Below are 14,605 nucleotides of genomic sequence, written 5' to 3' on the forward strand. Positions count from 1 at the left end.
CTAATCTAGGCTATATTTTAAGGCAGAGAACTTCTCATCAGAAGTGTAGTAGAAAGCATATTTAGATTTAGAGAGATCTGAGCTTCAATCCAAGATCCAGCAATTATTACTTCAAGAAGTTTACTCACTGTGTAATCAAAAGTAAAATTCTTAATGCATTTGCTGAGCTTCAGTTTATCATCTTTAAAGTGAAGATAATAAATAGTGATTGTATAGTCTTGTGGTCAAGATAAAATACAATTTATGGAGTGATTTCTACCAACATTCATCCATTTTAGTTTTAGAATTGAAGTTGCCTATGTTGGGAGGAACCCACATCCCTTCACAGAACAATGAGTGTAATCTACTTTTATGGATTGTATGATGAGAGACCACCTAACATTTGCTTATTTCTAATTTGGAAACTTTATCAAATAAAGAGAACAAGCGATGTCTAAATTATGCTGTAATACACGTAGGAAACTTAGGACCCCTCCCCCCCCAAAAAATGAGGGAAAGACAAATGCTGAAGAGAGAGGAGATGTTGGAATAAAGAATGAATTGCAAAATTCTGAATAGACACTAGGAAACAATATGTGGTACTTATGTGTATGAGTATTTAGCTTACTAAGAGATCCCATGTAAGAAAGGGCATGAATATGTGAAACACTGTTAAATTTGAAAAAGAATATGTGCTTTATACACACCCCTCTTCACTTCCTTTTCTTTCTCCCACCAAGATTGGGTTGATGCTAGGGGAGCACTTTTAAAACAAATCATGGGGCCAGCCCCAGTGGCCTAGTGGTTAAGTTCAGTGTGCTCCTCTTTGGCGGCCCAGGTTCAGTTCCTGGGTGCAGATCTACCCCACTTGTCTGTCAGTGGCCATGCCATGGCAGCAGCACACATACAAAAAGAGGAAGATGGCAACAGATGTTAGCTCAAGGTGAATCTTCCTCAGCAAAGAAATAAATCATAATCCATATTCCAGTTATGTCATTACAAAGCTTGAAATCCTGCTTAATGAGTTTGCGCACATCCTTTTTTTAAGTTGCACTTCATATACTCTTCCAATTAAATATTTATTACCATATCTCGACTTACAAATAACAGTATTAAGATATGATCCTGAACAAACCTGTTCATCATATTATTACAGACATGCTTTCTACAAAAAAATTAATTTCAAAGGTCATCAGAATAATGTTTGATACTTTTGTTCCTTAAAATTTATGACAAATACCTTCACAACATAAGATGTATATAATTTTAAATTTTAAATTATATGCAAGGAAAGAACATGGGTTTTGGAATCAGTTAATAGTGGGTTTGAATCCTTGGTCCATTACTTAAATTAAGTGACTTTTGGGAAAAAGAAACTGACTTTTTTGGCTTGTTTCCTTGCAAATAAAATGAGAATCTTAGAATTTGTATAAGAGTGAAATTAAACAATGTATGTAAAGCTATATACAGTACCTGGCATACAATAGAGGCTGACTAAGGGCAATCACTAGCATTAAGTATTTTGTTTATTAACCTCTTCCTTATTGCTATTTGTGGGGTTTTTCTGTTGGTTTCAAGGAAGATTCAGCCTGAGCTGACATCTTGCCAATCTTCCTCTATTTTGTATGTGGGTCACTGCCACAGCGTGGCTGATGAGTGATGTGGGTCCTCACTCAGGATCCCGAAGTGGAATGCATTGAACTTTACCACTATGCCATGGGGCCAGCCCCTATTTGTGTTTTTAAAAATACTTCCAGTGTGTCTCTTAGTTTTACATATGGTTTCCTACATATTCATCTCATTTTCTTCTTTTTACAAATATTCACTGGGCATTCTTTTTTTTTTTTTAATTATTGGTTTTATGGACGTATTTCCTCTTTCTCTTTAGTCTTAGCTTTTTTTTGTTTCTTGAGGAAAATTGGCCCTGAGCTAATATCTGTTGCTAATCTTCCTCTTTCTCTTTTTTCTCCCCAAAGCCCCAGTACATGGTTGTATAAGCTAGTTGTAGGTCTTTCTAGTTCTTCTGTGTGGGTTTCCGCCTCAGCATGGCTTGATGAGTGGCGAGTAAGTCCGTGCCTGGTATTTGAACTGGCGAACCCCATCGAAGCATAATGCAGAAACCACTGGACATTCTTTTGGTTCAAGGTTAGATGCCAGGCGCTGTGAGATGCATGAGATTATATTTCTACCTCACACGAGAAAATAAAACTGAGACACAGAGAGTAGCAGGAGGAAACAGCTAGTTAGTAGCATTGCAGCACTACCAACTGAAGGTTATTGATAGGATGGTTCTTCGGACAACACCAAAGGCTTCCAAGAAAAGGCAACTTTCTAGCAATGCTTGGGAGGTATTTCAGAAGACAAAAAATGGGTAGAGAATTCTAAGCAGAAAAAATTCCACAAACAAGAAGAGAGTGGTGGGAGAGGAGAGGCACTTTCAAGGAATACCAGGCAGTCAGTTTGTTCAAGGGGAAAAAAATGTCTGTGTTTCGGAGGCCGGCCCCATGGCATAGTGGTTAAGTTTGGCATGCTCCACTTTGGTGGCCCAGGTTTGCAGGTTTGGATCCCAGGCATGGACCTACACCGCTCGTCAACCATGCTGTGGTGGTGACTCACATGCAAAATAGAGGAAGACTGGCACAGATGTTAGCTCAGGCTTATCTTCCTCAAGCAAAAAGAGGAAGATTGACAACAGATGTTAGCTCAGGGCAAATCTTCCTCAACCAAAAAAAAAAAAAGTCTGTATTTTAGAGCAATAGTTTGCATACTGCCCTGTTAAGGATTTTGGACTTAGTAGGTAAGCAAACCCAGCGAAAATTTTTGCTGTTGTTGAGGAAAGTATACTCACTGTAACAGTATCTAGGTTAACAACTCTATAATATCCTTCCATGTAAAGCGTATTGTCTAAAAATCAATTGATTGAAAATTAATGTATGTATGACATTTCTGAATTTCCTGTAGCCAGTCTATAAGTCTGGCTAAGTACCGCTGATCAGAAGATTAAAAGGCTTAAGTAGTCAAAGAATGATAAATTCAATGGAAGGCATTCTACTGCCTGATTCCCGGCAGCACACATATTTGATGACTTCCTGCCTTCTGTATAATATTGAAAAGAGAGTTCTTGCAGCAATAATCTACAAATTACAAAGAGAAACTCATTCAGCCTGTCAAAGAATTAAAAGGTTGACTATCCCTTAGTACCCAGCCAGGTGTTTTACCCATACTTGCTACAAAGAATGGAGAGTTTTTCATCACCTTTTTTTCCATTCTAGAAAAATAAATGTCACAAGTTTAAAAGTTAAAGTATATATATTTATCATACATATATGAAAGCAAAATTATTATGCAAAGGTAAATACCTTGTCATGAAGAAAAGCAATAAAAATAATCCCGTCATTTGTTGAAGAAGAAAGGTGATTGGCTGGGTGAAAATTTTCTTTGCCTATTTCCTTTCCATTCTGGATAACCAATAAGTAGGGAGGGCTGAGCTATCCCTAGTTGGACTTTTGATCTGGTTGAAATAACAGAATTAAATAAACTTTAATTTATATCATGGCTTAGATAATTGATTCTAATAATACATAGTAAAATAAATGGAGTCATTGCCTTATAAAATAGTAAAGAATATTGTATGCTATGCTCGAAATATATTTGGATGTAACAGAGATTGTCACTTTAGACATACATAGCCTGAATTTGTGTTTCATCCTTTCCTTTTAGGGATTAGTGCTCTCAAATGCAGGGAGCGCCTTAGCATCTTCTCTCTATTATTTATTTTAAAAAGCCACAATGTACAGAGAATCATTCTTCTCAACATGTCAAAATTCCACTACTCAGACTGTGGTATCTGTTCTCTACTAAAAGTTCTTGAATATTCCAGTAGGCCATAAAAAGTGAACAAAATATTTTTAGCCAAAGACGTATACAGATTCCAGTTGAAATATTCTTTAAAAAATTATATTACTTAGGAGCCGGCCCCGTGGCCTAGTGGTTAAGTTCGGAGTGCTCCGCTTTGGCAGCCCGGGTTTGCGAGTTCAGATCCTGGGCGCGGACATACACCACTCCTCAGCCATGCTGTGGTGGCAACCCACATTCAAAATGGAGGAATACTGGCACAGACGTTAGCTCAGGGCTAATCTTCCTCAGGAAAAAAAAAATTACTTGGTTGTATTAATATCTCCCACGACTGCTACTCTGCCTTTCCTATTTTTGCATTGGAAACTGAATTCTTTACCAGATTGTAATGAAAGGGAAGGTTAGCTCAGGAGAAAAGTCAAATAGATGCTCTGTGTACAAGATGGCAACACAGAAATTTGACACGTGGGGGACAAAAGTCAATTAAATGGTCATTTATCTCTATGTTGTTAAAATACTCAGCTACAATGAAGAAAAACTATAAGGAATCAATTAATAGCAGATATTATGAAGACTATGAGATTATAATGTGGAGTTAAATATTCTTTACCAAAAAAAAGAGAAGCTGATCTTTCATTTTGGATAATACTTTTAGGTTTACTCATTTTTATCATGTGATTCAAATCTAATTCTAATTAATTAAGTATGTGAATCTATTAAAATGTAAAATGGTATTTAACTTTTAAAACACAAGGAAAGACATCTTTCTTTGTATCAGAAAGCTTGTTAAACTTCTAAATATTTCACTTTCCTGAGACAAATGTTCCTTTGACTATCAGTGACTTGGCATTCTAAGATAACACAAGGAAAGTACATTTAGGACACACAATCATGAGATGTGACTAGCGAGTAATGTGACTGATTTATCAACAAGCATACTAAGAACCAAACACCCAAATGAGCATTACATTTCCAAGCAGCCACTTTGGGAGATCAGATACATTTCAGCAGCATTGCCATTGCTCAAAACATTTCAAATTCCTCCTTTAGAATGCTTTCATAAATAGTTGATGAACCAAACAAATAATTTTATAATAATTATATAAATCTAGAAAGACAATTGTAAAAATAATAATAGTAATAATCCTTCCTTTCCCCTTATAATTTGAGTAGAAACATAATTTGGACTAATAACGAACTGTCTCACTCATCTAATCTCATTCTTGTTGGTCCTGTTCGTTTTTCCAGTGACCACTTTGGCAAATTCCACAATATTTTATCTCTCCTCATTCTCCTTAACCTCTCTTAGGTGTCTGACACTCTTAATCATCCTTCCTTTTTCCCAAAATGCTATAAACAGTGTTCTTTTTTTGCTGAGGAAGATTCGCCCTGAGCTAACATCTGTGCCAATCTTCCTCTATTTTGTATGTGGGTCACCATGACAGCATGGCTGATGTGTGGCGTAGGTCCGCGCCCGGATCCAAACCCACGAACCTGGGCCAAAGAAGTGGAGCATGCCCAACTTAACCACTACGCCTCCAGGCCAGGCCCTAAACAGAGTTCTTAACGGAAATTCCAAGCCACCCTATATCCTTAGTCTTTCTCTGACTTATTGGGCTATGTCTTCTTTCTCAGCTTATGTAAGTGTTGTTCTACATACAGAAGTTACTAAAGTATTTAAATATTTATTGAATAAATAAATAGCTAAGCCATTGGTTTTCTGCTCTATTTTTCTGTGCTATTTCCCTTGTTAACCTAAATCTCACAGGTTTAACTAACACCACTACTCTAATACCAAGTCCTATACCCAACCTTCTATACAACCTTAAGCAAGTTGTTTAACCTCTTGGAGCCTTAGTTTCCCTATATGTAAAATGGATAGATGACCATGGAGATAATGCTTAGGAAGTTTCTGATACATTTTAAGTGTTCAATTATTTTAACCTGTGTTGATTTTTTTCCCCAAATCCTTCATGAAATCCTCACTTGGATGTCATACAATCAATTCAGCAAGTTTTTTTAAAAATATGAACATTGTCTAGAATTTGCATCAAGATAAAATATTATGCTTTTGCTTAGATTAAATTATGCAAGTACAGAACTAAATTCTTATTTAATTATTTTTCTCCTACCTTTAGTAATGAAGTGTGGACAGCAATGGTTTTCCTAGGTTAATAGAGAGGCCATATAGATTTAAAAGCTCTATACTGTCTTTGAATAGGCTGTCAAAACGCTGTGACCTCTCTGTCTGATAGGAAAGTTAATCAAACTGTGTCTAGTAAATATTCTATGTATCTCTAAACTTTCTTTTACCTATTGACTTCCTTTTCTTTTGTTTTTACCATGATCACTATTGGGAACCCCATTCCTTCAGGCTATCAGGTTTGAAATCTGTTCCTTTGATGCCCTCTCTCCTGGCCACTCTACACAGGCATCACATTACTTTTCCATCATTTTATCATTGCCCTGTCCAAACCCTTATCATTTCGTGAGTGGACCACTACATTATACTTCTAACTCTCTTACCTGCCTTTATTCTCACTTCCTTCCAATTCATTCCACACATAACCTCATCATGTTAATTTTCCAAAATTACCAATTTCATACTGACTGATTAAAGTTTTGTATTTCTATACCACCTATCATGATTACTTACACAATGTAAGCACTCAAATGTAGTGTAGATTGTAGAATAAATCTCATATCCTTACACAAACCCCAATTGATTATATGATGATGATACATGATTACAAACCTCATAAGTGTCCCATACTACATCTGAACTGTGGTTCTGTGAATGTCAAATAAGGGGAAAGGAAATAAAACAAATTTCTATAGATGGCACTATGTAAGATGCTTTGTCTTAGCATATATCCATTTAGTCCCACACAATATCCTGTGAGAAAGGTATTATCTCCATTTCAGTAACAAACAGGCCCAGAGAGGTCAAGGTTATTGTCCAACAGGAAAGATCCACACTTACATATGAATTCACTGCTCTGGTTTCAAAATGTGTGCCTATTTTACTCCATTCCTGCCATCTTTCAAGCAGGGTTTTAAAGACTGGAGTTCCTTGGATGCATTAGTTTCATCTTACCGTTGTAACAAACTACCCCAAACTTAGTGGTTTAGAATAATAGAAATTTGTTGTTTTAGAGTCCAGGAAATCAGAAGTCCAAAATCAGTCTCACTGAGCTAAAATCAAGGTGTTGGTAGGGCTGGTTGCTTCCGGAGGCTCTGAAGAGAGAATCTGTTTCCCTGCCTGTTTCAGTTTCCAGAGGCCATCTGCATTCATTACCTCTCAGCCCCTTCCTTACATCACTCCAACCTCTTCTTGCTTCTGTCCTCACATATCCTCCCACTGACTTGAAGACTCCTGCCCCTCTTTTGTAAGGACCCTTGTAAATACATTGCGCCCATCTGGATAATCTAGAATAATCGACATCCCTTTGCCATATAGGGTAACATATTCACAAGTTCCAGGCACTAGGACATAGACATCTTTGGGGGCCATTATTCAACCTATCACACTAGGCATGAGCTCTGATAATGGAGCCTGAATCTCCTGGGACTAAGAGCTGGTGATATTTAGATGTCCCAACAACACCTATGCACAGCATTCTTTGTCAAGATGTATTGAACACAAAAAAGAATCATTCCACCTGAGAAGACAGTTTCTTTACTCACCTACTCATTTATTATGAAAAAATAAAATTTTGATAAATAAAATCCAATTCTTAGTGTTTCCTGAACAACTAAAAGAAGCGTGTAAGGGATGGGAAGTGTACATTAAACAAATAATAATTGTGGTCGTGGAAGGATGCATGAGAAAGAGCAAACTTGCAATGGCGTTGAACTCAAAATAGAAGTTTCAATTTTTGTTTTAAACTTTTAATGTAAATAAGTTTACTCCTGGTTCGTATTTCTTACAAACTTAGCATGGTTTTTGCTAAGAGGGTCTTTAAATTTTGACGCTTTATTTTTCCAAAATATATTATGTTCGAGTATATATTAAAAACTTCGTACTTCATTATCCCCCCTCAGCAAAACAAAAAGTCTAAATATGTTTAATGATTCAGTTTTTGCATATCATAGGAACATTACTTAATGGTGCTTGAATTAACAAAATGAATTGAGCTAATTGATGATAACCCTTCTTAATGATACACTGACTTTCTAGGACATCACTTCTACTTCTACCAATCTCATTAGCCCAGGGCCACTTGCTACTAAGTGCCCTCTGGCTCTTCTACAGAGCATCTAAATGGGGATGCTTCATTACTAAGTCAAGGACTGACAGATTTTCTTCTGTCTTCTGACTCCTTTCTTTCTTCCACCCTGAAAATCATCAATCTTTCAGGAATGTTTAATTTACACTGAGTGTCATAAATATATACTGGTAGAACTTTACCACCAAAGAACTCTATTATGTAGACATAAAATCTTCAGGGCTGGCCTGGTGGTGTAGCAGTTAAGTGCACATGCTCCGCTTTGGCGGCCCTAGGTTCACAGGTTCAGATCCCAGGCCCACACTGATGCACCGCTTGTCAAGCCATGCTGTGGCGGCATCCCGTATAAAGTAGAGGAAGATGGGCATGGATGTTAGCCCAGGGCCAGTCTTCCTCAGCAAAAAGAGAATTGGCATCGGATGTTAGCTCAGGGCTCATCTTCCCTACACACACACATAAAAAAACTTGATGAAACTGGAGTTACATGTACAAAACTTTGACTACAAATAAAAATACCAATATAGGCCCTTTATTTTGATAAATATATTTAAGTATTATTACTTTAAACATCTGCATTGCATAAAGAAATATTGGCATAAAATACCATGAGATTCATGGTTAAAAGAAATAGAGAAATACATGTTATTAAGCTACAAAAAGTGCACACATTTTATAAAGACATATAATGTCTTGTGCTAGAACATTTTAGTCCATGAATAAAATTTTAAAAATATTTTAATATATATAGTTGTTTAAGATAAGAGTATGAAAAGTAGAGTCTTCCTCAGACTTTCTGAAAATCAAAGAACGAAGGAAAACAAAATGATCTTTTAGGCAGATTAAAGACGTAAAGGTGAATGCAAAATCATATATACTATATTTTTTTCTGAGTTGATTTACCCTCATGTGAACAATAGTTGTCTTGTAAATGAATGTACGTGAACTTTAGAAACCAAACTTTCAAATGGAATTTATTTCAGTTAGGCCACAGACTCAGAGAAATGTCACATTTATTCAAAGAGCTATTTGTTACTTGGAAGTTTAAGTGTTTTGACCAGTGAAAAGTGAACAACAAAATGAAAAAAGCTGAGAATAGCATGATTTAAAGAACGCCAATTTGTAACCCGGGAGATAGGTATTTGTATACTAATTGTAATGTTCCTGCTGTCACATTACCTTCAGCTTGAAGATCAGTCAGAAAGAGAAATTCGGCATCATCTGTGACAGTCAGACAGTGGAACGAAAAATGCCAGTGAAGTGAGTTACTGTTTAAAGCTATTTTTATCTCCGAAGATGTACAAATGAAACACTTGAGTCTTCATTAGTCTCGACGTTTTGTTTCCATCATTTATGATAAGTATGCTAATTGTTGTCTTTTTTCCTGACTTATTGTTTCTCTTTTCTCTGCTGATTCCTTCTTCGTTTCTAAAATATGGCAACAATTCGTGGTTTGCATTGGCAGTTAATTCTCTGTACTTACCAAGATAAAGAAAGGTTATAAAGTGGAGAAAAACCACTGAGCTCTCTTTATGGGAAGCTTTTCAAAATTATTAAATGTTAGAAATGTAACATATGCTACATGATCCTTGCAAAAATTATTCATTATTGCGATATTTATTGGGAAATTTGAAAATAGATATTAAAGGCTGGATAAGGAAGCAGCTGTCACTTCCTCGAGCACATGGACTCCTTGCTTGAATTTCCCATTCTCCAGCACACTGCTAATTGACTGTGAACAGCTAGGTTGTTGGATTCCACTGTTTTTAATGCACTACAACTGGTTCTAGCTGGCACAATTAGCAAGATAACTGGTAGCTTTCACGCAGTTCCCATCTGGCATGGCTCTTCTCCGGACACATAATATGGGGACTGCTGGCCTTGATGTCACTCGCTTAATGAAGGAAACAGAAAGGAATTCAGCCAAAACCCCGTGAAATGCTAAGTGCGATTTTGGCTCCAGAAACACGGTGAATTTTCATGTCAAATCATACACACACAAAAAGTTATTCTGATTATGCATCACAATTATACAAGAAATACACACACATACACAAATGATGCAAGCCAGACAAAACACTGTTAAAATTAGAACTAAAATCCAAACAAAAGGGGGAAAAAAGGGAGAAATGACAGCGTTGCATATTGTTCATTTATTTAACATAACATATGTCAAGTAAAAGTCAACCCAGTCAGTATATTTTTAAATAAGCTGCCCTCTTTTTTCCTCAACTTTAATTCAATAGATTTCTTTCTTAAAATTTATATGGTTGCATTTTTAAAAATATAAAACATATTTCTCACTCCCATCCAACATAAGAAATGTCCTATTTTCATTTGATAATGTACAAGATTTAAGAATCTCTGTCTTCTGAAAACTTTCTATTAAGTAGCCAATTACCATAATTTAGCGATTATTTAGAGGAACTATTTGTGTGAAGTACAATAAAAGAGAGAAAGCACTTTCAAAGTGTTTATCATAAATGTTCTAAAATGTGAACAAAGTACAAGCATATGTGTATTGACTCATCCATTCTAGGAAGAAGTGTAAAAAGAGTTTGGGTTACAAGCAGACACACCTGTGTTTGAATTCTAACTCTGCCCATTAATATATGTGAGATACCCCACCAGTGATTAGGATCTCTAACTCTCTTTACTCATTGGTAACATGGAATTAAAACAGACTGTGTAATTTGCAATCAACCCAAAATTTAAAAATTTAAACAGCAAATTAACAATATTACTCTTTAAAATAGATGTAATTCACCTAACTTCTGAAAAGTAAATACTGCATGACCATCAACCCTTCCATCATATCAGGTAGTCAAAATTGAACCTTTCAAGTCAAATTTGAAATTCGTTAGAAAGTAGTGAGCTGAGAGCATGCCAGGCATTATCACACAGCAGGAGTATTCCTTCAAAGAGCTGAAGGGCAAATTTTCCCTTTATAACATTGTCCTTAAATAATACTAGAATATACTAGTATCTCTAATTCTATTACCTATGATAACCTATACCTATAGAATATCTATAATATTCTAGTATATCTCTCTAATTCAAAATGTTATGATTTTTTTTGCCCTTGGTTCTACACCTTCTCCCAGACCTGACTTTCTTCTGTTTTTATTATTTTCCTGCATTAATGAAAATAGTAAGAATAGCTACCATTTATTTGAACACTTCCATTCCAAAAAGACTCCATTACATTCAATAAGCTCTTCACTGAATATTCCTTTTGCTTTGGGTTTAAGCAAAACCTGGTTCTCCTTGAAGGACATGACCTGCCTGATGCCTTCCAGAACGGATGCTCTCCATCATTTCCAATTTCACATACAGCAAGGTTGAGAGTGAGGTCCATGGTCTGTTGCTCCCCAGTGATGCTTTCACATCATTTCTCCTCTTCCCTCGCCTAGAACACCCTGTGAAGCTAATACAATTCACCTATACCTTTCAATAACCTCCTTGTCTCTGTCTTCTACCAGCATCTTGAAAGCCACTGCAACACTTCCACTGAAGGCTTTAATATTTGCCACTATTTGGGGTTTGGTCATTCATTCATTATTTGTTTACATGTTCAACAAATATTTCTTTGACCAGACACACTGCTCTTGGTGCTGGAAAGTAACATCTTTCCGTCATCAGAGAATTACATACTAATGGCGGAATGTATGTTTATCCTTGAAAGATTTTGCCTAGATTTTATTTCTAAGTGTTTTTCTGTGATGGCTTTCCTCATTCAAAACAGGTATACTGTGTGGCCAGGCTTGGGCTCAGAACTGTTCTCTGCCCTATATTCGTTAACATATACTCCATAGGTACTAAGTACCTTTTTATTTGAATACCCTGCTAACCACCAAATTTCAATCTACAAATAGAGACAACGTTTTTAAACATGTGAATTTTAAGTGATCAAATGAACATTTTAGCACTATTTGATAGAATTCCTATAAGACCTAATATTTGAGTCATATAAAATATAACATAAGCTTATGAGAGTTAGTAGGTTGTACAGTGCACAAGAGCTCTTCAAAGTAAAATTAAATCTAGAATTGGGTCCTATTCTCCATTTATGAAAGATGGAGACTGAACAACTCAAATCTTTTAAAATGTCCTCTTGAATGAAAAACCACCATTCCAGAATGGTTTCACTGGTCATCTTATATTCCCAAGATTTAGGAAAACGAGGGAAAAAGGATAATCAGCTGCCCAGCATTTGGGAAGAAAATTTGAGATAGGATGTGTAAAAAAAGAAAGATGGCAAAATGAATTCCCTGTCACGTAGCTCCCTGTTGTATCCTCTATGAGGACAGTCGTTATTATCCGAAAATACAACTACAACTGGAACAGCAGAAGGGAGCACAATCCATCCTGATACAAATTATAAAAACTGCAACAAATTACAGGAAGTAACAGAATATAAAAGCAAAGAGATCACTTCATACCACTATATTTAAGATTAGTCACCTTGATATGCAAAGGTAAAATTTTATAAGAATGACAAGAGATGAGGCTCTATTTTATTATTTATCATCTTAATAGAAACCTTAATTAGATCATCCCTTTCCATAACTAAGTCGTTTGCACATCACAACTACATAATCCAAGATTATTTTTTCTAGGCAGCAGATGCTCTCTATGGACGGGAGCTTATTCATCAGGATCTTTGTTTATTAAGGGGAATAATGCATGATATATTTGCATCTCAGAAAGTTTATATCTTAACCCTGATTTATCATTTCTACATCACATCCCCAAAAGTATACCTTCTTCAGGAGACTTAAGTCTATAAATTTTTTGACTACTTTGGAAAAGATATTATTCTATCCTGACAGATTCCTAGATTTAAATAAATCAACCCAAAATTGGAAGCATACCAGTCTAAGGAGAAATAAATGCTGTCTCAGAGTGGGGTAAAGACTTCTCAAAATACTATAAATAAACATTTTCAAGATCATCGCATGTTAGAAATCTTTAATCAAAACTTTTTTCAACTGTTTTGAGATGCATAATCATGAAACAGATGATTTTGTATACTGTGAAAATTTAGAAAATAGTTCATTCATCACTATCACTATCATGATAACTTTTCAGGAATAGACTAATACCACATAAAGTAACAGTATATTTTTAGCCGAGAAGAAATTCACTGCACTCCATAGAACCATGAGCAATATCTCTCTTGTGCCTCTATTAGAATTCAAGAGTTTGCAAATATTATTTACACTGTCAAATTACATCACACTTGTGTTACTATTGCTGTCCACTGAGGAAACATTATGTAATACTTGTCAACCTTTTGCAGTTTGATTAATGGTGCAAAGCTCATTTAAATGATGTAATTTAACAAATACACATAACTCAAATATTACTATAGGTTATAGAAGAAAAAGATCACAATGCTATCGTCAAGGGTAGTTGTTGTTTCTACAGGTCACCAACGACAGAAGCAACGGCGTGGTCTGAAAATATGGACACAGTTTTAACCAACCAAGGTAAGATCCAACTAATAATAGGCTTAAAAATACAATAATTAAAAGTAAATCATTAAATTCTGAAAGTTGTAGACATATAGTATGAGTTTGATTAATAATTGAAGTATAAGACTCCCAACAGTCACATAAATTTATAGAGGTCCAAAGTCTAAATGGAATTAGGTTGGGCCTACAATAAGACAAGATTATAGAAACTGCAAACATTAAAACAAAAAGAAAATCCAAATAAGAAGTGAAAAATTTGTCATTTCCTTAGCATCATTATCATTTGATGTATATGATGACTGTCTTTGTTACAAGTTGAAAGAAACATACAAACTATTAAAAAGTTGAAATTTTAAATAAATTACTTGTTTTTCATGTCTTGTAAGCTGAGATAAAGTTTTTAAGATATTTATTTCAACTGATTTATTCTCATTTTTAGTGAATACAGAAACATATTTAAATATATGTGTGTATATTAATATGTACATGTATGGATATATATTTATATTTGATATGAGGGTACAATAAGGTCATTTTGGCCAATTATAAATAAAATATCCCAGAATTTGATACAAAATAGCCATTTACAAAGGTATTTAGAACTTCTGTTTTTGTTATAAATAATCCTACTTTGCAGCAGTTCTCTCTCATTTGGGGAAAAAAATGATATTATAGAGGCATATATAGAAAAAGTTTAAAATGTAGTACTGTTTGCACTAATCAAATGGCATTTCCATTTTAAATTCATAAATTAAATGTTAGAATATTATAAAAATTTAAAACATGATAAAGCTGAATAAATTTTTCATAGCTGTTTATTCATGGGGAAAGTTAGATTGAATTAGATGAAATTATACTTTGATTTTATGATTCTTAAATAACTAATTCCTAAAGCATAGACATAAAATAATCCACATTATTCCTAGAATCCAACTAAAGACACATGTTAAAGACATCAGGGATATGGGATTGCATTATTGTAAGTTTTGAATGGAGTGTTTCTTTTTTCCTTAAAAATATAACCAGTGGGACAGATCGGGTTTCCTAAGAGCCTCTGGAAAGTGTCTC

General features: G+C 35.1%; 1 protein-coding gene across 1 annotated transcript in view; it reads left to right on the top strand.

Moving 5' to 3' along the window:
- Nucleotides 1-14,605, top strand: part of RGS21 (regulator of G protein signaling 21) — a 65,958-nt gene that overhangs the window by 33,569 nt on the left and 17,784 nt on the right. The window contains exon 2 of the mRNA XM_058533898.1: nt 13,435-13,552. Within this exon, the coding sequence (XP_058389881.1) occupies nt 13,435-13,552 (118 nt within the window). The remainder of the gene's footprint in view (nt 1-13,434; nt 13,553-14,605) is intronic.

This window comes from Diceros bicornis, chromosome 38 (genome assembly GCF_020826845.1).
Source record: "Diceros bicornis minor isolate mBicDic1 chromosome 38, mDicBic1.mat.cur, whole genome shotgun sequence".
In the NCBI taxonomy this organism is placed as follows: Eukaryota; Metazoa; Chordata; class Mammalia; order Perissodactyla; family Rhinocerotidae; genus Diceros; species Diceros bicornis.